This window comes from Stegodyphus dumicola, chromosome 9 (genome assembly GCF_044657685.1).
Source record: "Stegodyphus dumicola isolate Sdum_Otavi_A_Nest chromosome 9, ASM4465768v1".
Classification (NCBI taxonomy): domain Eukaryota; kingdom Metazoa; phylum Arthropoda; class Arachnida; order Araneae; family Eresidae; genus Stegodyphus; species Stegodyphus dumicola.
Window position 1 is genome coordinate 75,548,219 of NC_140776.1, and position 26,725 is coordinate 75,574,943.

The 26,725-nt window shown below is 31.1% G+C and overlaps 1 protein-coding gene and 1 long non-coding RNA gene across 2 annotated transcripts in view; one reads left to right on the forward strand and one right to left on the reverse strand.

Annotated features, from left to right (window-relative positions):
* Myo10A (unconventional myosin 10A) overlaps positions 1-26,725 on the forward strand; it is a 388,389-nt gene that overhangs the window by 220,224 nt on the left and 141,440 nt on the right. The window contains exons 19-26 of the mRNA XM_035365884.2: positions 2,249-2,366; positions 5,403-5,578; positions 10,564-10,648; positions 11,577-11,742; positions 13,712-13,947; positions 14,700-14,935; positions 16,141-16,310; positions 21,127-21,199. Coding sequence (XP_035221775.1) covers positions 2,249-2,366; positions 5,403-5,578; positions 10,564-10,648; positions 11,577-11,742; positions 13,712-13,947; positions 14,700-14,935; positions 16,141-16,310; positions 21,127-21,199 — 1,260 coding nt within the window. The remainder of the gene's footprint in view (positions 1-2,248; positions 2,367-5,402; positions 5,579-10,563; positions 10,649-11,576; positions 11,743-13,711; positions 13,948-14,699; positions 14,936-16,140; positions 16,311-21,126; positions 21,200-26,725) is intronic.
* LOC118194701 (uncharacterized) lies at positions 1,998-25,818 on the reverse strand. The gene is made up of 2 exons (XR_004759135.2): positions 25,275-25,818; positions 1,998-2,328 (listed from the first exon to the last, which is right to left on the reverse strand). It is a non-coding gene; the product is annotated as an uncharacterized LOC118194701 (long non-coding RNA).

Below are 26,725 nucleotides of genomic sequence, written 5' to 3' on the forward strand. Positions count from 1 at the left end.
GTTTTTAATTGGCTTTGTTTTCTTTACTTTTTAGACTTGCAGTAAAGAGAAGGAATTAAAGCTTTCCCTTTCCTTCGAATTAAAGAGAAAATTTCCTTTAGGCAACAGACAAAGATAAATTAGATCTCTTTAAAAATATCTTTCGTCACCGTTTTCAAAACAGCGATCGCCAATTAAAATACTTGTGCAAAATTAAATGTAATGGAAAAATAGGATTATCTTTTAAAGTATCTTTTTTGATAATACGAGCAGTAAATTTCAAAATGTGAAGTTAATGTGAAATCGTTAAATCAGAAGTATGAAATTCTGAAATTATAAGCATCAAATAATTAAAAATAATTCATTAACATTGCTTCGTTCTGCAACACTATTGTTTTAGCATATGGGAATTATTTTTATCAATTCAGTATTATCCGACAGATAATATTTTGAACAAGCGAAATTATACTTTATAAAATTCAAAATACTTTTAAAGTATTTTATTTGTTTTTGTTATTGCTGTTTAATTAAACATGAAAACACCTAACTTCACATTATTAGTTGATTATTTGATTGCGATTCTCTTAGTGCAATTTTAATTCTTCAAAGAAACTTTTAAAAATAGCTAAGTTTGTTCGATCTCTAAATGAATATGTTATAATAATGCAGAGTCTTATCTTGCTAAAAGGAATATAATGTACTGTATTTCAGTTTAATTCTTAATAATTTAATATTTATCGTAACGACGTTTTCATCAAGACTATAGGGCCATAGCTGACTTACTAACAGGTGACTTAATAGTTACATCACTTCAGGATTTAAAAATTTTGAATCTTGAAAGCTACTCAAAACGAAAACAGTTGTTCGATATCTCAGTCCAAAAAATGAGAATTTACAGTTACTTGCTTATAATTAAGTTTTAATGAAACGAATATTTTATAAGGTATTTCCCCCTTTTTTCTGCATGCCTTCGTGGTGTAATTCGAGAGGTCCAGGTTCAAGTCCTTGCGAGAGCATTGCTCATTTTTCGTGCTTCCTCCTTCAAAAATCTTAATGACTCTTTAATTTCAATGAATTTTCTAAGCATTTCGCATTTATAATCTATGATTATGATTGTATTACTTTAAATATTCAAAATTCAGTATATTTCTAAACCTTAGGATACAAAATATAAGCCAAGCGTTAAAAATCCGATATTGTTTGAAACAATATGGCAGAATTTATGATTAATAAATTGAAATGTACTCATAAATTCTGCCATATTCTTTCAAACCCGTTAAGGGCTATATACACTTTTTTGAACAGCTAATTACAATATAAAAAGTGAAAAAACAAATTCATATAATAAAAGTAGTAATGTCGTATGATTGAAACAATTGCAAACTCTTTGTAACGAAAAGGAAATTTAAAAAGATGCTCTGAGAGTAATTGCATTTTAATTTCACATTTTGATAGGTACTACTGTCACAGAATCTGAAATTCCTTATATATATATATATATATACACACAATTTTCGTAACGTTCTCTTCAAAAGACACATAATGGATAACAGAGAGAGAGAGAAAGAGAGGTAAACGACAGCATCCTAGCATGCAACAAGCAAAGCAGAAGAATGACTGTTCATTTAGAAACTTGGAAAAATTTTTAAAGTTTAGATTCTTTAACAGAAATCTTGATCTATGATTTGATAAAGGATATCTGCATTGCCGGTTACCTTAGATCTTATGTTACTGATTAATTTTGAAATGGCGCATTTGAGATCGATATGTTATAAATAGTTACTGTTTCTAGGAGAGAAAGCGAAAGTACGCATACTAAAATGATAATAAAGAAGCTACTGACTAATTAAAATTAGAAGTTTGCTTTGTATGTTTTATCTTACACACATTTATTTATTGTTGTAAATTGTAATCACAATTCGTTTTTAGGTCTCGATCAGCTTAATTTAAAAAATAATATTTTCTGCCTTTTGTGTCAAAACTAAGCTTTACTTAATACAAAAGATGGAAGTAAAAGAGAGGATGCAAACTACGTAATTTTATTTTAAATCTAAGTGGTAACATAAATACATATTAGTAGAATGTTCTTTACGTTGAGGCTTTTGTAAAGCAGTCAATTATAGTCTTCTGAAGATTTGTCTAAAATCTGTAGTCAGTTCCACTTTGCATTTGTCCTCTTCTCCTCTACTTAGTTCTGCTACGGAAAATTTATTTGCCTTGTAACGATGTTTGTGGTTGGTATCAATTTTCTTCACCTTTTTCTTTTCAGGTATCGTTGTATAGTGCCTGGCAGGTTACCTCGGGGATCTCCGTCTCGAGATGTTTGCCGCGTCATCCTTGACAAGATACCTGGATCAAAAGATCAGTATCAGTTGGGAAGCTCGAAGGTAAATTTTATTCTACTACGTAAATAACTTATGCCGTGTTCTTAGTTAATATTAATCCATTTTAATCATAGTAATCTGAAATAACTATGCTCGTAAAAAATTGTTCAAGAACTGCATATAGAATTTCTATATGCAGTTCTTGAACAATTTTTAAGCCAATTTCTTCCCAAAGATTATTTATAAGCCAATTTCTTCCCAAATTACCAACTAAGCCTGCAGTAGCAATTCGGTAACATGAAACAACTTATGCTACAATTCTATTTTCAACATTAAATAAATAAAAACAAATGCAAATTTACCGTTTTTTACCATGTTTTATTAATAGTACCAAAGTTGCTCAGAATGGTATTTTTCACAATAATTGGCCTTTCATCTCGATTTAAACGTACGTTTTCTTTAAGTGTGCTTCCCCAATTAATTAATTTAATTGCGGATAATTAATTAATTAAAATTTTCTTTAACTGGCAATTTGTATCACAACTGAAGCAGATGTCCTATCAGTCGAAAAGATAATTAAAATTATTCTGTTATCCATTGCAGTTTTAGCCCTAGGTCTTCCTTCACTGTTCATTTAAGAGCTTGTTTTCAAAACTTGTAAGTCGCACAGTTGCTCATATTAAAACATCTAGCTAATTACCATGTGATTTTCACCGATTCGTGGTTTACCAGTAACTCTTCATCTCTATTCATTCACTTTATGAGGCAATGCAGTTATTTCGCGTAATGTTGTGATTTCAAAATATAATTTAATAAAGTTCAAACGTGGAATTCACGAACAATTCTGAGAAGAAAGGTAATTTTATAATATATTTTTATAAGAAATACAAACACTTTTCTCTTGCATGTTTCGAAAAGTAATAGTCATCATATTTGAGAGTCCGGGGTTAGAAAAAGGAAAACTGTGTTGACCCGATAAAAACCGCTATTGGACATTAACATTTTGTGCACATTTCTCGCTAGGCCGAAATTTTATTCAATCGTACTTGAAAGGTGTTCAGTAGGATTATTTCGCATGCAAAAAGTTTACAATACCCGCTTTCTCTTGAAATATTATTAATAGAATTATTATTAGAAAAAATTGGATCATACATATAAAGTCCTCAGAAAGATAATTTTTTGAATCAGTGTGCGCCAAATACTCATGGAATTCGTATCCTGTCAAAGCAGGCAATTGCTTCCACTCCTTGCAGCAGATGAGCATTTATGCCATATTTGGCGTTTATAATTAGGCGTTTAAGATGTTGAATTCTTCGTCGGACTTATATGGGAGACGTATGGTGCCAACGACGAGTGAATATAAATCACTCTGCGAGTTAAATATTTCTACTTTCTTTTCTTTCCACTTTTATGCGTAATTTTAATCAAATGAAATTTAACTAAGTTTTTTATCAACGAAAAAATTTCCTTCTGCAAGAATATGTAGCTACATTGTAAGGAATTATCGCATTCTCTTATGGGTGCACTTGTAACGTTAATGACTAGCGCAACTACCTGGAAGTTGGAAGATCCGTGTTTCGAATCCCTGCAAAGGTGCAGTTGATTTTCCATGTTTCGTATGCCCCCCCCCAAAAAAAACATATTTTTCTACAATGACGCCTGAAGGAAACTGTTGTGGATGATAATTCGTCACCACATGGATCCACTAGACCTTACTCTCTCCAAACTTACTTCAACTGAAAGAAAATGTAAAGAATTATCGCTTTCTTCTGTGCTTGCTCTTGAGATGTAAGAGTTTATCCTGTCCAACTTGCAATTAGAAGATCCGCGGTTCGAATCTTTATGAGGGCACATATGAGATTTATTGTTTCCTGCTGTGAAAAGCATATAATAGGTCTCTGTACTATAAGTTTTCCAAATGTTTAATTAGAATCAGATGATAATCGATTGGAAGCTCTTTAACACCTCAAAGTAAATGTTTTTATTTTAAGTATACGAGTCTTTCGCACCACCAAATAATTTACCAAAAGGGTAGGACAGCAGTTTTCGTTTAAGCAAAATAATAAGTATTCTCAGTTTATACGTCTAAAAGTTTTGGGGCAAAGCCAGTGGAATGCTTAACAAAACATTAGGATTAGAGGAAATATTCAGCTACAATAAGAGTATTTGATGTGGCTTCTTAGCATTTCTTAAATTCTTAGCATTCTTAGCATTTCTTAATTCATTCGAAATTCTTAGCATTTCTTAGCTTCGTAACAAATGTACTTTTCTTCTTAGCATTGTTTTTTATTTGTATAGGTACTGAACGAACAATTAAGCTTTTTTGGGAGGAATGTTTTTTTTAAATATAAATTGTACTTTATTTTTCAAAGGTATCAATGTAGAAACTTTTTCAGGTGTTAATCCAGAATCTGGTTTAAATATTAGTGCAGATTACAATCTTATAGAGTATAGATATGAATATTGGCAACATTCGTATGATTTTATATAAATCTATTTAAAATATTTTTAGGTCAGGAATTCAGATTAAATGAATATTTTAATAAATTAATGTTATGTAAAGTTTATATAAAAATTGAAATTATTATTGCTTGCTTTCAATCAACATTAACGAGATCAAGACACATTATAAAAGCAATATCGAGACAAATTGCTTTCAAACATTTTTATTCACCAGCAATGGGGATGGGGGAGCAGGTACCGACAAAATGATGTTAATCTTTCACAATACTTTAATTTTTGAAGGCAAAGTGATTTTTCTGAATAATTATTTTTCATGGTTTTTCAATACTATAAATATAATAGTTTTCTATAAAAAAATCTTTTTCCCCCTAGAACTTTTAACTCTAGGGGGTGCTGACCTTACTCGTAATCAGCAGCCCCCCAGAAGACCCAGCCATCCTCCTCAAAAACATTCTCGCTTAAGATATAATCTTTATGTTCTGTGAGGAAATTAAACTCAATCCAAAACAAACAGCTGTACAATACTGTAATAAAAAATCTACCAGCATTAAATTTTGTAATGCTGTGCAGTTACACGCCGTGACCTCCATTAATAATGTTACAGATGAAGAGCTTATGACATAAATTTCTTTTCAGGTGTTTTTGAGAGAGTCCTTGGAACAAGCCCTGGAGAAAGAACGTGTTAATATCCTCAGAGGATCTGTTGTCACCATTCAGAGATATGTCAGGGGTTATCAAGCCAGGAAAAGGTACCACGCTATGCGGCATAGTGCCGTCAAGATTCAGACAGCATACAGGGCCTGGACCGCCAGGTATATTTTACTTTTCAAACTGAATAACATTTTGGGAGCTTGTGTGTCTAGTGTTGGTAATTTTTTTAACTTAAGCTCTGTGAGAAAAATGTACAGCTAATTAAATTGTAATCGTTATTTTGTGGGAAACTGGGTTATAAATTTCATTTGTGATTAGCAATGTGCCTCTCGATTGTAAAACCAGGTAAACAAAAAGTTAGTTATTTGTGAAGCAAGAAACACTTTTTATTTATCTATTGCTTTTTCAATATTTTTAATGAATTGATACCTTTGTGACGTTTTCGAAATTTTTAGCTTTGAAAAACAAATCTTGTTTTGCTAAGTGAATATGTTCAATTCAGATTCAAACTCATTTCTTTTCTCGTATTTAAGGCTAAGATCATATTTGTAGCAGTTTTAAAGCTTAAACACTTAATTTTACTATTATAATTAAACTCTAAACGAGGAATGGGTTGAATAGAATTTCAAATAATAAAAGTTATTTAGTTTTATCAGGTAATTAAAGACGTACTCGTATGAAATTCGTGTGATTAAAAACGTATTCTAAAAGTTAAGTTATTTAGAATGTTATCTGGTCATAAAAGGTTGTATTTTAATTTAGTCAACTTTTATTTCTTAATGGAGTGTTATATTTATTAATTAAACAGGAAAATACAAAGCTAATTCATGAATTTGATCTTCTCTCACCTTAGAAAAATCGCTAAAATAAACTAAATTTATTTTTGAATCAATATTTTAAGTTTTACTTTACGAATAATAATGGCTCAGATCTGATATTTAAGTAACAGAATATCTTAGAATAATAAATTATTCTGATTCTTTTACTTTATAGGTAGACATCGTAGCTAATCTAATTATAGAAAAGACTATGCGCAAATACTATTTATGTTACTTCTGCGAGTGATGATTTAAGAAAAAATTTTTAAATTCCTTAAAATTTATCAATTTTTGTTATAGGGAATTCTGGTTTGAAAGGCATATATTGCGCAAGATAGAACACAGTCGAAGAGTTTAGGGGTTCGGATTATAGTTGATCGAATGTCAAACTGCCAATACAATCTGCTGATACTAAAGCAACAAATGCATTAATATACTCCAGTTTGAAAAAGCTCGCGAAAAATGTTTGTAAGGTACTTTATATTAGAAAACTTTAAAAATGCAAGGTAATTTGCATTAAAATATACACACACTTGCTCCAGCACTCGTGCCGTTTGGGAGAGGGAGGAGTCATTTTCCCTATGTTGCATTGATACAAGCCAATTTCCCTTAGAAAATATTGTACGAAGACATCCCTCTTCTTAGGCAGATAGTCCTAGCTTGCTTTGTTACAATCAAATAAATAAATTTATAAAACCCTCTCTCTTCTCCCAAAATGTGTCTTTTCTTGCTCACCAGTCAGTCCTCAGACAAATAATCATTGACATTTCTTTTCCTCAACTAGTTACCATTCCCATTAGTAAACAGTCACTTCTTAACACATAATTTTAAGTATTAGACATGAAAAGCGATGCCTAAAGAAGGTTTTCAAGAGTATACCTTTAGTCTCGTTTCTCTTCCTCTACGTATGAAGATTCTTATTTTTCGTTTGGACTTTTCTAATTTATTAGGCTTATAATTTATTCTGTTACCGCTGAAGAGAATTCCCCCACTGTTATATTGCATTCCGCAGCGTCTAGACGTGGAAAATACGCTTCACGAAATCACAACCATGCTCTGTAGGCTACTTATGGTTTTCATATACTGCGTTATCAAACGGACTCATTTGAAATATTATCTTCTAGTTTTTCATTTACTGCATGCTCTGACATTTAAGGAAATACACTCTGCCTTCGCTTCCTAATGAGTTTTTTTACGCAATGGATTATGTTTGAAAATTTTTTCAAAGAAGAATGTTTGCATATTTTAAAGATTATCATGTGATAATTCAAGAACTCTATTCTTGTATATATGCCTAACGCAGAGTCAGATTAATGGAGTTACATAGGTTGCTATCGTGAGGGATCTCGCGTTCCAGGGGGGGGAACCAAATAAATAAGTATATTCTTCATAATGCGCAGCTGCATGTATGTCTAGATATTAGTATTTTGCAGTCACAGTGAATTTAGTTCGATTGATAAATTTAAATTAATAGCTTTTAAATGAAATAAAGAATAACATGTCAAAATATTAAACAAAAATTAATGAAATAGTATTATTCAAATCCCAGCAGATAATTGTGACTGTTGGATAACATGAAACTAAACGAAGCTAGGTTATTAAATTAGATCCATCTGGACAAGAAATGACATTTTATTTTCATATATGATGCACTAAAAGACAGGTATAGGTACAGTTATTGAATTTTAAAATGAATACATAATTTTACTTTATGTATCTCAAATAGAAATTCTTTCTTTAAAATTTATATGTCGGTTCATCGCATTATAAGTTATTTCTCCCGCCTTTTTGGCATGCATTCGTGGTATGGTGGTCTGCATGCTCAGAGCGTAATTGAGAAGTCCGTGGTTCGGTTCCCGGCCAAGGCGTTGCATATTTTTCATCTTGCCTGCTTCCAAAAAAATACCTAATGTCTCTACAGTGGCGCCCGAACTAAAAGGGTGTTGGATGTTGGATGATGATTTTCCTCACCCACGATTTGGCGATTGGGTCTCTTAAAAATCCCAGTCGCCCTTTAAAATGGGGAGTATATAAGGTATTTCTCTCGCCTTCTTAGCATGCCTTCGTAGTGTGGTGGTCTGCATGCTCAGCGCGTAATTGAGAGGTCCGGGATTCGATTCCCGGCGGAGGCGTTGTATATTTTTCATCTTGCCTGCTTCCAAAAAACAAAAATGCCTAATGTCTCTACAGTATAAAAATTGTACACAGTAAATAAATTGCATAAAATTGTGCAGTTATACAAAACATATGGTATACTATATTAAAGAAAGTAAAAATATATTTAGTTACAATAAGTTGTTTTATCTAAAAGCTCTTAGTGTCTTAGACTATAATGACCATGATTGCTGTTATGCGAATTGCAAGGCACATGGAAGGGAAAGGGATAGCATGTATTAAATGAACAATAAATATTAGCAGTAACAGAATTATTATTAAAAATTATTATTTCTAGTATCAATTCAGTTTTCATGGTATGGGATAAAACAGTGTGTTAGATAGTGAAAGGCAGGGTAATCGAAACCAGACGTGAGCACTTTTACCGTATTCGAGGTTTCTCTGTTCTTCCATGAGTATAATATTCGGTAGTTGGTAATTGATAGCAAGCGAGAATACCAGTGCGTTACTGTAGGATCAACAGGTGATGCTCTTCGACTGCAACTTTCTGTAAATTAGACGTGTTTTCAAGGATCAATATTTCTCTAACATCAATATTTGAACAGATTTGTGAAATAACTAGTATATACTGTACTTATGACTACGCAATGTACTTATGACTATACTCTTGACTATGCAATGTTTGCTACGATAAGAGCTTTCATGGAATGTAGCTTATAAGAGATCTTGTAACTGAGAGCTAATGACTTAATGTGTATCTTATACGTGCAAAAGACCTGAAGGAAGGGGACTGTTGGTGCAAAGGAGTTGGTGCAAATGCAAAAATTCTTCATCAAAGATGGCATAAATATGTGTTTATGATTGCCTACCATATTCAGTATTTTGATGATGTTTCTTCTGTATTCTTTTCTTTTCATAAGGAGGGCAATATACGTTGGATTTATTTATGATGGATGATGAACGTGGAAAACTTTTGTCATTCGAATTGGTAATGCGGACCGTCTCCTTATTCACCGCAGATTAGTTATCTGTTGATGAAATTGTTGCTTCTGAAGTAAAAATAGGTAGGAAATAGATCACGGCCTCATACAATTCCAGTTTATTTGTGGAGTAATTATAAATCTTTTGGTATCGCAATTTGGAAATGTACTGAAAACTGTCCTTCACTTTCGCCCTATTTGTTGCAGAATATAACTATGCATATTATACACGAAAATATGCTGTTATTCATATTTCATTCTCATATTTATACTCTCATAGTCTTTCATAAAGATGGTTTACTAGGGGCGAGCGGATAAAACCGCTGCACACTGTTAGCTCGACTTGGGTTCAAATCCCGGCGAACGGACTGACTACTTAGGATCTCCATATGTATCGTGAATGCCAGCCAGTTTCTCTTAGAAAGTTAATCACGAAAAAAGATAGGTCTATGGAAAATAAATTTTTATTTCTTTCATAAAAGCATCTTTTCTAAGGCAGAACATCCTCGAACACTTCGCCATAATAAGTAACCAAATCTAGCTACATAATGTGGAAGATAATTACCACAATGTATATATATATATATGTATGTATACATATATATATATATACAAGAAGACGTAGCAATATTGTTAGCGCAGAATGTTAAATTCGTAATGAATAGCAAACTTGGCAGCAGAGGTGAACTATACATTCATCTTTATTTCAGTTCACATTTGTAGCCACAATTTATTTGACTAATTACCTTAATCGACCATATTCAAGAACGTTTACATTTTTGTTACTGTTGCGATAGGAAGAGAGCAAAGCGAAATACCATCTTAACAGGCAGAGAGGTAGAAGCTAAAGTGTACAGGTAATCGAGCATGGTAGCTCACCAAGAGAAGATTTCGGTTTAAGTTGCTTATTAAGAGAAAGTTTCAGGTCTCGAAATTTTGAGTTCGAGTTACGAATCAGCTATGTGATCTACGTTGCGCAGTGCAGAAAAAGGCTTTACTATTTTTAGAATAGAGAGATGGAATTAAGAGGCTATTGGTAGTTTGAATTATAATTTTGATTTACATATTTTTTATCTTGCATAAATTTTAAGTTATGCAATTTTCCTTTAGAATACTATATTTTATCTCCATATTTTTATCTTACATAAATTATAAAATTGTACAATTTTCCTTTAGAATACAATTTTTATCTTTTAATAATATTCTGACATTTGGTTAATCTTTTTTTTCCAGGCGTAGGTATCAGATCATAAGGAAAGGTATTATCAGAACGCAAGCTAACTTTCGTATGTTGCGGCAGAAAAGGGAATATGACAAGGTAAGGATCGAATTAAAATATGTTTTGTTACAGATTTCTAGCTGAAATTTCTGTAGGCCAAATTAGCTCGGTCTATTTTTGAAGCAAATAAAATGTTTCTATGGAATTTTATAATTTGATAATATAGTAGGTTTATTTAAATTCATTAGAAAGATAATTAACGATTTTAATAGCAATCTTGCAATAAATATTTATATTAAAGCAAAATTTCTAATTTTTTAAAAATTTTTATGACATTTTTATTTGGTCATAAGAAATCCATGAGTGTTTAAAACATTATAAAATTTTAGGGCATAAATATTAAATTAAAGTTTAACTCTCTTTTATTCTTTAATTTTACATTGACAGAACTGAACTGTACATAAAAAAATTAAAAGATTTAATTTGTATTTGCAAATATACAAAAATTCATGGTAACAATAAAGAAGGATACTTTAGAGTCGATTAGTGTTTAAAGAAAATACGTAATTTTAACTAATGAAGTTAATGTATTAATCCGAAATTAAAACTTCTATTTGAAATTATTAGTATTTTGAAATAAAAATAAAATTTTTAATTTATTTTTCATTTGCTTCTGCAAACATGGGGGAAAAGGAGGTTATGTTCTGAACTCTAGTGCGTCTCCAATTATAATTTATTGCACTGAAAAAATTTGATAACAAACAGCTCAGATTTTATCACCTAGGAACAGAACTTTTTCAAAAAGGACAATTTTTAATCATTACATTTTAGTTTTTGAAAAAGAGAATCATATACGAAAATAAACTAAGTACTCATCAATTACAGTTGAATGAATTCATTAAAAACATTGCTGTTAGGATAAGCTCAATATCTTTCTCTTCATATTTTGCATTAATTAATGCATGTGTATATGAATGAAGTGATAATCAAGATTTATAAATTAGCTATTCTCTCCTGTTCTCTGCAGATTAAAGCGATTTTGGCTCGTAAACGTGAGGCAGACAGAGTTGCGCTTGAACGAGCCAAAGAACGTGCTAACAGAGAAGAGCAAGAGCGAGCATCTAGAGCAGTGGCGGGGGTCAATCATCTCGAAATTCCTGCCGAACTGGCATTCATTTTCAGTAAATTGGATGGTAAGTTACTAAGAATCTTTTCTTTTATTATGCTGCATGTTAATATCGGTAATTCACGATGCAGAATTATGAAATGCAATGTAAAAAAATACTGCAAATAATTATTAAAACTTTATGCCAAGAATAAAATTTATATCTTTATCCCAAAATGGCTGTTAGACTCGAAACGGGATTTTTGAGTTGTTTCTCTTTATATATTGTTTCACTTTTCATTGAAGTCTGTTGCCATTCCGCTAAGTGTAAGATACTTATTTTTACAGTCTGTTATTGACAAGGAAACTAAGCTCTTTAAACAATAGATGCAGTTCTTAAAAATAGTATATATATATTAATATATATATATATATATTTTTTTTTTTTTTACTTTTGAATCTTTTTCAGTCAGTTAAATAAAAATGCATTTAATTCAGGATACATCTTATTAAAAACATTAAATATTTTTGTCATGTATTTTGTTACATTTGAAACATACAGAAGCTATGTAACGCTTCCATGTTAGTTTTAATGTATATTACTCTAGTATCCTATAAAATGTTCCCCTATTTTACCCAGGCCATTTCTATTGGTAATTTCTGCTGATAAATAATATTAAACTTTAATTCTGCATATTTCAAATGCATGCACTTTTAGATTTGAAATTTTCTATGCTTTTTCTTGTTTAATTTATAAAACACATTAAAATTAATTTAAATTAAATTAATGTACATGTATTTTTATTTATGCATTATTAAGCAGCTTAAAGATATGATAATTATTTAATCATTAATTTATTTCATTTCATTCCTTTTTTTATATCTTCACATCACTCAGCTCTAACGTATAACCTTAAAGATATGAAACTTAACGGTAACTTGTTTCAGAACTTATGGAAATTTTCCGATGAGTTTCTTTTCAATGCATTCCACTTATTATTATGAATTTTCTTTTTATTCTCGAGTATTTAAAGTTCTCGGAAATTGGCCGGGAATACTGTAACGCATAGAACATCACAATACAGGATTGTGAAATAAGCTAGAAGAAGCAACTAATTTAACAATTTTGCAATCTATCACATTTTTGGCGATCGTAGACAGAGCAGACGCTAAGTTTTGAAGTAAGAATTGTAACTTTTCCATTTTATGCAAATGGACTATCTATCATAAAGATGAAAACTGGCTTTTGTGATAAAAGTGTTGGAACTTCTGAAATTTAAATATCAGTGACCAAAATTTAAAAAAAATGTTTTCAGTTGTAACTAATAAAATTTTAAAAGATAAAGCTTTCATTTCTAACTAAAGTTAATTTTCGTTTATTCTTTTCCGGAAAAATGCATTTTTTAAAATAAATATATTTCCTCCTTTTTATTTTCCTAGATTTTTTTAAGTACTTAGTCATAGACATTTCTCTTTCTACACGTATCCAAGTCTAAGTAATACATTTTTTTTTACTGTAGCTCCTGATTGATTCAGCTTCAAATGGCATGACTAATATACTGCTTGAAACCTAGAGAAAAAAGCTCTCCCTAATGATTTTACATTTTTTTAAAACCTGAAGAATATTATGTGTATTTTGTTACTGCTTCTTTAAGTAAAAATATTAGGTGTATTTTATCTTAAAAATTTAAATTATTAATTATTTCTATGAATAACAAATTACTTGAACAAATTTCCCTTATTTCAAAAGAGTTGAAATTTTTCTGCTTTTAAACTTTATGCAAAAATTTACTTTGAGGAAGGAATATATCTTTTCAGACTTTTAAGTTGTCCTTTCCCTCTTCAAGTGACTGAAAAATAAGCATCAGTCTCAGTTTCCTGATTAAAGTAACTAATATTTAGCTCTGCCTTTTCTTTTGAATGCCAATTTATCTAGCTATTATATATATGTACAATGTAATAAATTTAGTGACAAAATATTTTTTTAATGTCCTCATTAAATAAATCATACTTTTTAAAATGTTTTATATGTATTTTTATTTTATTTTCTTCCAAAGAATGGCAATGTGTACACAATGAGCGTAACATATTGAAGGTGGTGGGAGAAGTTGCCAAATCTGGGACCCTTACCTATCGCCTGCCATCGGACATAGATCAGTATGCATTTACTAAATTCACTAATGTGTACTTCAAAGCTCATATCTGGGGAATGAAACGAGAACCTATCAAAACGCCGTTTCTTGCCAAGACAAATGAGTCAGATTACCAGAGCAGCTTAGCATTATTTAAATTGGTAAGTGAGCAAGTAAATGTGTATCCATTAAGAACACACTGACTATAACGTACATCATTACAGTAGTTTGAACAAAATGATCTACATCAAAACATGTCACGATGAAACATGATTTACAAAAGTGCATATACTATGTGACATCGGTACTGTAAAAAAATTTGAATTCTAGAGGATCCAAGCTGAGATTCCAAGCTGGGACTACCAGAGGCTGTCTCACAGGAGTAACATAGTAAGAAATCATGCAGTATTCTATCATTACGCTTTCCATAATGATTGTATGGGAAATGTGACAATTTTCTTTCCACAATAAAATATTAGGAGCAGTGTGCTAAGTTTATCCATTCAAGGTTTTTATAGAAGATAAGGTTTTTCATTATGTATAATGTTAAATAAAAAAAACTCAAAAGTATTTTTCTTGCGAGATAAGGTATTAAAGAAATTTTACAAAGTGAGAAGATAATGCGATGGCAGTTAACGTGAGATAATAATTCCTATTTCGCATTTACAAGATAAAATTATACAGAAATGAGGTAAAATTATTAGAGAATACTTGCCTTTACAAGATGAAAATATTCATAACTAATAATTAGCATTTCCAATAAGTGTTTAATAACTGTATTTTTCATTGTAATTTTGTTTTGATGTTGGTTATCTAGTGTTATTTAAGCCAGTATTAGCTGATTCTAGTTATACAGCAAGAATGATCTACTACTTATTTTTAACATTATGACATTATTTTGATTGTCTCTTAGATTCTCCGCTTTATGAACGATAATAATCTAAGTGGAAAGAAAGAGAGAATCCTTGGTGATTACATCGTTCAAAAAGGTCTCATGAATGAGACGATGAGAGATGAGATCCTTTGTCAGTTGTGCAATCAGACCTGGAAGAATGATAATGAAGCCAATAATGAGCGGGGTTGGATCCTCATGGCCAACTGTCTCAGTTGCTTCGCGCCATCAAAACACCTCTACAAATATTTGCTCAAGTAAGTTTTTTCGATATCATTAATATTTAATTATCCTTTGTAGGAGTAGTATAATGACCGAGTTATTTGCAAAATGAATATGGCTAAATGTACCAAAGGAATTTCGATATGTCTTATTAGAAATTAGAGATGTGGAATTCATTTTTTAAATTTAAGAAATTTCATTATTAAATTCAGCCCATACTTTTGCTAGAGCACATGGTAGTCCGACCTTAGGAAGGCTTCCGATTATATCCATATAAACTGAATTTCCAGAAACATTCCATTGGAAACTTTGCTGAGAAGGGCATTGGAAGGTGTGCGTTTACAACTAAATTTTATTTTTGATATTAATTGGATCTTTGTGAATTTCTCATCATATGGTAATGCATATTTCTTTTAAAAATTTAGTTGCATTCTAGGGGTTTGTACTTTGTTTGTGAGTGAATTGTCTTCAATAGTAGAAAGAACTTGACTTTAAAACTAAAAACCTGAACCAGCTATTATCATCACAGTCATTGAGAATAAGCAGAAAATAGCGATTGGGTCTAATACGTCTAATACGTCTTTGAAATTTAAAAATTAAAACCTGAATATATTTTTTTTCAGTTCATTGAATAAAAACAATTTATCTAAGATTTTATGAAAAAATATATAACTGCTTAAAATGCTCTGGTTCCATTTTCCTTATTTTAATAAGCAAAGTAGACTTTTCGAAAATTTGTGCCACATGGTATTAATCCACCCGAGAAAAAAAAAGCATAAGTAATAAACCTTTTTAATTAAGCTCATTTAAGTTTTATCCCTTCTAAAATATATCTCGTGCTCGTGATCGCAAGTGTTTTTGAGGGAAATGCACTATATCCGAAATAAATATTAAGATTTTAAGTTATTTATGAAAATATTACTTTCGTAACTTCTTCAGCAATATACGTTACCGCTTAGAATGAAACAAGACAGTTAGTTAGTCACAAAATTGCAAATTAGAAAATAAAAAACGAAAAACAAACAAACGTCTGCATCTGAAATATGTAAGGTTGAATAGCAACACGGCGGGGAAACAGCTGTAATCATCAAGAGCAGTGCAAAGTCCGCTTCATTCGTTACGGTAACTACAGAGCGTTTTTAGCGAGGATTCTTCAGTTTTCCGTCAGTCTATATATCTGTCAGCAGAGAATTTGACAGTTTTAGCTTTCAATAATTAGGTTACTTTTTTCCGTGTTTAGATATGTATCAGACCATGCTTATGATGGATATAAAGCTCATTGTCAGAGAAAGCTTCTCCAGGGGGAAAAACTGGATGCCGAAGGGCGAAGGACGTACCCACCCTCTCTTTTAGAATGGAAATCGAATACCAGGAGGACTAACATGGCTCTTGAAGCGAAGTTTGCTGATGGTAAGATAACTTTTATAAGTCAAGCATTTAGTAAATGTAAGAAATGTTTTTTGTTTTTGTTTGAATTTTAAAATTTGACAAAACTGAGCATTAGAGAGCATCCATTTAAAAAATTTGTTGTGTGCTTAAACAACTTTTTTTTTTTTTTTTTTTTTTAAATCTTTACTCTGAGAAATAAAGGTGTTACTATGGATCAAAGATGTATTTGAATTTTTGAATTTTCTGTAAAATATGTTTCTAGGTCAGTAGTTTGAGGAAGGAATTATCGAAATATGTGTAATCATCTATCATTTAAAAATAACAATCACAGTAGTATTAGCCGTGAAAGACAAGCCTTTCCAGTGATTTAATTTCTTTTGCAAGACGATAATTTGCTGTTGATCTACATCTCAAATATGAATTATAAAATAATTAAACTTGCGGTTTACATATAAACAAAATACTCATAATCTATTCATCTTATCAAAGTAGTCATGATACATATTTTCAATATTGATTTTATAAATTAAATGTAACAATGACAGCTTGATTAATCTGAAATATTAATTCTTAAATTATAGTTGTGTTTAATTATTAGTAGTTTTATTGCAGAAGTTATCAATAAGTTAATTTTTGGGTAATCCTTCCACTGAATATTTCTTTCTATTTCTTACATTTAGAAGTGTATAACTGCAATTTTTAAAGCTATTTGACATTTCTATTTGTCTTAAACCTATCATACTGTTTAAATTTTATTATGGTTAATAGTTTACATGATTTATTACATGTTAAATGCATTATGTGATTTTTTATTGATAAATTAATCATCGAGAACCGCAATGATACGTAGCTTAATATAATTAACTCCTTACGGAATTTATGGCAATAAGAAAGGCCCCAAAACCTAATATTGCATAAACATGTTACTGAAATTAAATTCATTAAATGCAATTAAGAAGATGCTTCTGAGCCTATTTCATGCTGGGCTATGTCATAGCAAGTTACTCGTTAATTAATAATTCGTTAGCCGAAGGAGAATGTTTGCTAATTTCTGCAAATTTTAATAAAAGTTTTATAACATTGCAAATATCAAATAAATCCCAGAATTTCAATTTTCCCCTTATTGTCTGATTTTTGTTATAAATTATTAATTGAATATTCCCTTATATTTCAATTTTTGCGAAAAATATACCGCAGAATAGTTCTGATCGAAAATACAAATCAGAACCTCGAATTACCCATCAAGGTTGGAGATCGAGGTCCAGCGAAGATTATCTGTACTTATGAAATGCGAAAAAGAAATAGCATTTATTAAATTGCGTGAAGTTCGTGATCTTCTAGTACCCACAAATGAAATCCATATTCAACGCGCGATGCTTTTCAAATTAAAATATATCATTATAACGTTTATGTACGTGTTATTTATGAAGTATTAAAAAAAGTATTTTAAACTTAAAAAAAAAAAAAAAAAAAAAAACGCATATGCATAATATAATGTTTCTCGAAATTTTTGGCCTCGTGCCCATATGCATATAATTGCAATTTATTTCAACCGATATTCATCATGTCTTTTTTCCTGGGGAGAGAGCAGAGAGATTCCTGGGGGGGGGAATGCAATAATGAAGTAACAGTAAATAAGCGTAGACAACTCTCGTCAATCAATTGTAAATTAATTCTTAAATATATATAATAATAATTAAAAAGGGGAGAGGAGCAGAGAGATTCCTGGGGGGGGGAATGCAATAATGAAGTAACAGTAAATAAGCGTAGACAACTCTCGTCAATCAATTGTAAATTAATTCTTAAATATATATGATAATAATTAAAAAAAGCTTCATTGCTTTTCACAATTCCCAAACCCACATATTAATAACAATTAAGAGTACTGAAACCCCATATATTTATTTATTGGCATTCCAACCATTGCCTGCATTTTACTAATTTATGTTACTATAGCTGTAAAAAATTAATTTAAAAGTATTACTATTTAAGAGTACTTAAATGGTTATATATTAGTTCACGAAAGTTTTCTTGATTTAACCAATAATCACACTGCGAATCTGGCTGCTTTTTTGTGTAATATATTTACTGCCCTAAGACATGGTTGGTTGGTTGGTTGGTGAGTTTGTTTTTTGGAACAAAAATCAAAGATATGCTGTATCAGACACATGCTGCGCATTTTCAAATGTTGAAATGATAAAAGGCAAAGACACATATTAGTGCACACTCACAAGTAATAGTATAACACAAAGTACATATAGTTGTAAAATTATTGTAAATTGCAATAAAGGCTAGTCACAGAGGATTTTTACATAAAGCTAGGATATTAAAAAAAACATGAAATACAGATAAAAACTGTATATTCAAGGGATACATTTTACAAATATTTATCTTTAAACCATGCTATTATGCATTTTGAAAATATCAGTATAACTAGGAACTAGTTACACTTTCCAAGTATGCATTTAGAGAAACTGATAATTTTTATAGTTTTTTAAAAACTTTAAAATGTTATAATGGGACTCTCCACCAATTAATTCTCTTGGAGTAATCTCACAGTTATAAAAACATAAAGTTCGAAAGCCATTAAAAACGAGATTTTCAATTAAAATGCGTTTAATAATTAAAATAGTATTGGCTATAAAATATGAGAAATTTTTATCATTCAAATTATATTACGTGATTCATCATTTAGATATGTAAAGTCATATGCAGAAATAAAAATGATTTCTTTAACTAGCGAGTTTTAAATATTTTACTTATAGTGAGTAGATACAGCTTTCATTCATCTCAGTTTTTTACACTTCAAGGACCATGTCCAATAGACTGAACTCAGCAGTAATAAATGCAACACTGTTTTTTCTCTTTTAATTAATTTCATGAGAGTGAACATAAGAGAAAAATGTTAAACTCACAGATACCTTTCTTTCATTTTGTGGTTTGAAAAGAAGAAAGTCTTTCTGAGAAACCTAGTTTTATATTTGTACTAAGTATTAATTTTAGTAAATTGAATAAATAAATGAAAACAAAATAGCCTTATGGAATTATTTAAGTTTATTAGTCTTTCAATACCCTGTAACTTTTCATAGGTAATTGTATATAAGGATGTTTTTTAAGTAAAATATATAGGCATTTACAGTTTATTATCTGCATGCTGTAGAAAACTTGAGTATTTAATTAATCATTAGTAATTAAAAGCTTTCAACTGATATTACTGAAAGATTTGTAGGCTCCTTTATCTAATCGTATATATAAGTTAATTAATGCTAGTGTTTCATTTTATGTAAAAAAAAGTAGCGAGAAAAATTTACTTTTTGTCTCTGTGTTTAAAAACAAAATTAAAATGATGTCGTAAAAGTAGAAAGCTTTTTATGAAGATTCATTCATTAAAGGGAAATAATTTATATTCCCTTATACTAACATTTTCTATCGAGACATATAATCTAAAGAGAAGCTTAAGAAAAATAGAAGGACCAGCAGTGTTAAAAATTTAAAAAGAAAAAAAAATTCAGAAAGGCATTTTGTTTGGCAGTATACTCTGCTATATAGATGATTAAATTTTTGAATTTGAATTTATATTTAGTGTATTCATTAAAATTATTGCAACATGCGAGTTCTTGTTAGAAGATTGAATGCGAATACTAAAAAGATTTGATTTCAGCAAAAATTTTAAATCAAAGTAATTCAGTATTTCCGTTGCTTCTGTATACTTTCTACTGAATATACCTACCGGAAAAAAAAATTGTCATTTATAGTGTCAATCGTGGATAGACGTCCAACGTCTATCACTTGCATTCTTTTCTAAACTTTGCCATAGGCGAAAGATTGTGGAGTCATTAAATTTGTTTTAAATAGGAAAGGAGGGAAAATGAGCAGTGAACACATTAGGATTCAATCTCCAGATCTCCCGATTGCTAGTCGATGTGCTTCCAGTTACATCACGGAGGCACCTGATAAGAAGGGAGAAAATACTTTATATTCTTCTCCACTTACACGTCTAGGAAACAGAAACCCAATCGCCAAATCCCGATGGTAACGAATTATTGTTCATGTCATTTTAGTTCGGACGCCACTGCAAATCATTAGAATATTTTGGAGCAGGAAAATAAACAAAGCCCTCGCCGGAATTCAAACTTCGGACCTCTCGATGATAGCCGAACATGCTTCAATGATACCCCGAAGGCATGCGTTAAAGAGGGAGAAAACACTTTACAAGGTTAAGAAAATTTAAAAGAACTAACTAAAGCTAACTAATAAACGGAAGAATATTCTACGGAATAAATATAATTTAAGAACACAAAATGCTTCGAACTTCCACTTTTATTGCATTTGATATATTAAAAGTAAGTGCATTAATCTTTTATACGAAATAGGAAAAAATATAGTAGCAAAGACCATAATCAAAAACGCTTTCGTATCTCCTAAATATTCTAAGTGCACCATATGCAAATTGAAGGTACGATATTTATTATACCATATTTTTATTATATTTATTATACATTATACCATATTTTTGCAAATTCCTCTTTTTTCACTTCTAGCAACTTCGATGCATATAAAATTGAACAATTAAAAATGGACTAATACAGTTTGTTAAATCCATATAACAAGTAAATAATTTTTTGTTGTTAAAGAAGGGGGAAAATGGGAGGGGAAGATGGGTTCTTATTTTCCTGTTTTGTAATTTAACTAGCATTCTTTAACTTGAGTTCTTAGCGAAATACGCACGTGTTCTTTACCTCCGATAAGAGTAATCCTGAACCTGAACTACGTTGGTGTTTCCGAGAAGACGAGTCATCGTCTGCTGAATAAATAGTATTCATTTCTTCTCCCTTAGGTTACAGCATGTATGGTCCCGTGGAATCGCTCACGACTGGAGAAGAATTCGCAGCATCTTTGCTCAAAGCCAGGTGAGACTATTCTTATTATGAATTTTTATTTAACGGAAAATCCTCTTTCTCTGTATTATGTTGTAAATTTTATTTCTGGTATATCGACTGCTTTGTATCGAAATAGATACTTTTCTTCGATGGAGTTAAGTTTAAAGTACTGACTTTAGTAATTTTTCCCTAAAAGCAGTTCAACTCTTAATAAGCAATTTGATAAAATAATGTATTATTGATGTTAACAATGCTAGACTAACTGCAGAGAAAGGGAATGTAGCTTGCATTAATTTTCAAGAAACTTCTTTAATTACGAAGTAAAAAGTAATGGTTATTTTTCAGAACTTAGAAAATTGTTAGGGGCGGATTAAAACTATCTGCGATTTTAGATGCAGCATTCTTTCAGAAGTCATTAGCTACTCATATTCCTAGTTCTTATACAGTAGTATTATGTAAAGTATAGGGTGATTCTTAAGTTCTGCACCTGGGCCTAGGCAGTAAATAAATCTGAGAATAATAGAGAAATATGAATTTGTGTTACCATTATTTTATCTTTCATTTGATTTATTCATCAGTTCTGTCTTTCAGTTTCATTTCGGAATCACCATTCTGAAGATATGCAAATAAATTTAATTAAAAACTGTGAATTTTGCTATCAACTTTAAATAATTATTCTTATAACATGGTGATGTAAACTATTCTGTTATTAATTTAGTGAATAAAGCCTTACTGCTATCTTTAAACTTGTCAGGTAAATCACGACAGAAAACATTTAGAAAACTTTCGTTCACGATTAACTGTGACAGAAAAATTTGACTGATATTAAACACAATGGATATTAGCAAAGATAATTAGATTTTATAGATTTGACTGAAATAGGCTTGCGACGTCCGTGCAGGCACTCAGCGCTCGTTAATTAGAAAGAATCGGAATTCTTTAACCTAACGGAGCTCTTTAATAGCGAATTTCGCTCAAATGAAAAAGACCTTAAGCTACCGACGTCTCTCTCACCACACTTCCGATTTTGACCCATATATGTAGCCACAGGCAAAAGCCTCCTCTAGGAACACTGAACAGCTGCCAGTTATACGTAATTCAATCACAGCTCCGCGAATTTCCACAGCAATGCCCCTTCTAGCTGACAAAAACACGCACCTCCTCCACTCGCCCACCTAGGAAAAAGTCGCGCCATTCACGGCGCCTTGCTGCCTAAGTGTTAACCGAGCCCAACGAGCCATACTGAACGAATGGAGTAGAACACCCCACCAGTGCAACTATCAATCACATCAATGCAATAATCAATCATATCAATGCAATGGGCTCAAAAGAGGCCAATAAGTCGTCCCTTCTCATTCGCGTACAGATGCTGGGGAAGGGTTTGCGGCGTCCAGGTAGCCCTTCAGTGCTCCCCAATTTAGAAAAGGCTGAATTCTTAAGCCTAGCGTATGAGCCCTTTAGCGCTGGTGTTACAGATTCCGTTCCCATGAAGAGAAATCATGTTAGCCACCGAGGAACGTATGTATTTCTAAAGTTAAATCGTTCATAACAAGAGAAAACCTGCCGACGCAGAAATCAGTTGCAAAGTCTTTAAATACATCTGTAGTAATAACAAATAAAATAATAAATCGAGATTTGTAATTTGATAAAGCTAAAGAACGTAACGTTCACCTTTGCCGAGACGTCTGGCTCAACGCAGAACAATTTGTAGAACACTGTGACACTTGAATGAAGCATGAGTTTACTTAAATGATTGCAACAACGACCTGGTTCTGTCAATACAAAGAAAGTTTCAGTAAGGGGTTTATGATTGTAGCAGGATCCTCTTACAGTGTGAAATTAAAAATAAGAAGCGTTGGAAAAAAGTGATAAGGTCAACTTAATCTACTACCAAGAGAAAGTTCGATATTTACAGAAGAAATGCCATTTCTTTACCCCAAATGCCTATGCAAAGACTGAAACTTCGTCAAGACATAGCAACAAGTCATTCTTTGGAAAATATCACTGTATTTGTAGAAAAAAATGAAGACAGTTTGCATATATACCTTTTCAACGTATTTCTGCGCATTCCTTCGATGTTTCCTCTGTGAACTATTGTGCCTTTTATCTCTTTAAAAGAGCTCTTTCCAAGCGCAAACCCACCCCGATTGATGGACTGAGGAAAGTAATGGAACAGGAATGTAAAAATATACCCTTAGAAATTTTACTAAAAGCTCTTTTATCGTGGAAATCACGTTGCAGACTTATAATGCAGAAAAAAAAAAAGGCTATCAAATCGAACATTTAAAAAAATATTCTTTGCATTTTAAACATAGATTAAATCATTCTAAAAATGTATTAACACCTTTTCTAGTGTAATAAACATTCGGTGCATGATGTTTAAAGTCATTTTTAGTGAAAAACTAATGTATCGAATTTTAATTTTGGCAAAAAACTAATTCAGAATATTGTATTCTATACGATAAAGTTATATGGATAGATAAAGTTATTGGAATCGATAAGAAATAAATACTATTCATTCAATTAAAAAAATGTACAAATATAGGTATCCTCTAAACACGGATACTTGGAACATTCGTCATATTTTCTATTGTGCAATGTAAGTAAGGTTTTAATATGCAACCTCGTTATCCCTAATTGAATCTCAAAAGCCTTAAAAAATTTATCTGGCATAAACTTTTCTAAAATTTGCATAAAGATTACTCCGCTTTGAGTGACTGTAAATAACAAAACAGCGGAAGGAAAAAGAATTCTTTTCTACCATCAAAACTATAATGATAAGACCACCTTTTGTGTTATGTCCCATGGTTATTATCTCCACAAACTATGATAATAAGACTTACTCTCGCTTCTGTAAAGTAGAAAGGTTGAGTTTATGCAGCGGCTTTGCTTTAATAAAAATGGGTGTATAAAGTTTATGATTCACGTAAGTATTCTTAAAAATGATTGTTCTGATAATGATTATTTACAATTCCCTTTATAGTTTCCTTCCTAAATGATTCATTTGAAACATTACTATGATGTATCCCATGCTTGATATTGTTTATTTTTTATGAATCAGTATAAGTGTCTATGAATTTTCATATTGAAGGCCATTCTATTCATATTTATTGCTATGTGCTTAATTCTTGCCGCATTTATTGATTTTTAAAGTTTTAAGATTTATACTTATTTAATTTTTAAATCATTCTTCTTCTTTCTTGGCATTGCGTTAACTTCATATTCGACTAAATTACAAACTTAGTAATATAGAAACTGTGAGCTTTACAGTTTTGCTTTTAGACTGACAAATTGACTTCATATAATGAAAACTACTTCTTTTGCTCTTTTTATCATTTCTTGCCCAGCAAAATATTTTTGATTTGTTTTATAATTTTATCATGAATTTTAACAACTATTTACAATGCGTTTGGTGCGTTACAACCATTTGCGTTTATGCACTATTCAATCCACGATACTCTTCTATCTTTCATTTACTTTTCAAAGTACTTGAAATATTATACATAATTTTCGTTTATGTATAACTTGATGTAAAGTCAATACTTAAAATATTGCATGCAATATCGTATATCACATGAATGGCAAAACAATTAAATAAATATGCAAAAACGTGAAAATAATTTAAAATATGAGATAAGTTCCTTTTTCAAGGAGTAAAATTATTCTGCTAATGTACACATGTAAACTTCTTCACACATCATAAAAATTTCATTGCAGGACTAATCAAATAACAGGACAATTCAAACCAGCAAGTTTTGCAAATTTTCTGTTTCAATGTTCGGCTAAAATGACAGGAATTTGAGAGTATTATGAAAGTTGAAAATTAGTCTGTTAAGTTGAACTTAAGATTTTTTATTTTATAGAGAAATTATTTTCCTCTGATTATTTTTTCTATAAGAATAAAGGACCTGAAAAATGCTTTGAAACATTTCTCCAAGCTTTTAAAATAAATGTTTATAGAGTTCATTTATAGCCTATGCATAAATGGTTGTTCTTTGCTTCATTATGGTAGAAAGTGTAAGATCGAGCCATCTGGAACCATACAATAGGTGACCGTAATTGACAGCTGACGGCATTTTTGTGGAATATATAAGAAAATACTTACACTGCTGGACAATTGCTGTGTAGCATTCGGCAAAAGTAGTCGAATTGACTCTATCTTCCCGATGCTTCCAGATTCCTAATCAGTGACTGTCATCAGGTAAACAAACAATGACTCGCCTCTGAACACCACACTGTACCATTCAGATGTCCAAGGAACTCGTCGATTCCATCGCACTCGTGTCGATTGTTTGGGGATAATTGCAGTCTTCGCAAAGGTGGTTTGTGTGTAAGCCGCTTTCAGCCAAACGTCGGGAAACTATTCTCCCAGATATTGGAGCATTCAAAGCGCCCTGCACATTCTGAAAATTGTCCACAGTACGCATGTGTCAATCTAGATGGACCTAGTACGTTTAGATGAACCTCGTCTTCCGCATCTATTTACATTTCCTTCATCGATCCAGCTAGAGTAAGTTCTATGCACAGTGAATACATTTACATGCGGTTCAGCCGTGATACAACGGTAAGACCAACCAACCGTATTTAAGTGTATAATTTGACCCCTCGTAAAATGGCCAGTTTGCCCGAACCGTCTATGATAGCGTAGTTTAGGCATCTTTTCATTCATACGTGCCTGTCAATTCACACATGTATGTTGAATTTCTCGAAGTTATGGATTTCCTGAGAAACAATGAGTAGCGACTGTTGGGTCGTCCGCCGCTTTCTTCCTTTTATATCTTGCGCTATAATCATATTACCAACTTGCATCTTACATCATCTCCATGACTCTTTTAGCCACGTATTCCCCGAACTTTGCATATTTATACAAATCACCATGTTGTTTCATTTTCGATGTCGGGCAGTATATTAACGTTAAATGAAAGCTGAATTCTTCCTATCCTTTTCATTTCGTATACATCTATCCTCTGAAGATGCATACATGTTTAGATGATCTATCAAGATTTGATACATTAGCAGAAATTTTATAATTAAATGTGATAAATTAAACTTTATTTAGCAACTGTAAAAAAGAGAAACTCATTAAAAAGTGTACATTAATACCAACTTATTTAAATAATGTAAGAGAAATGAAGAACTTAAAAAAAAAAAAAAAAAAAAAAAAAAAAAAAAAAAAAACTGTGTTGTTGATTTAGAAGCACTTTTCTTATCAGAGAAAAGATTGATATGATATTATTGTCAAATAAATAGAAGATCTGCGAATTCTGAATCACTTACTGATAAAACTGGCTAGATCGAGTTTCACATTTGCACCTGCCATCATTAAGACTTTACTGAAAAATAATCGTACAAAAAAAAAAAAAAAAAAAAAAAAAAAAAATCTGAAATGTTTCAGATTTTAAATTACGTTTAAAGGGGCGTTTTTTAACATTTTGTGTGTTACCTTTCTTTATTAAATATCATGTTCCTCGCACTTAAACCATAAGATCCAGTGCAACAGCAATATCGCAAAATAGTTTTAAAACGAGCATATCTTTAGAATTTCCGATGCAGAGA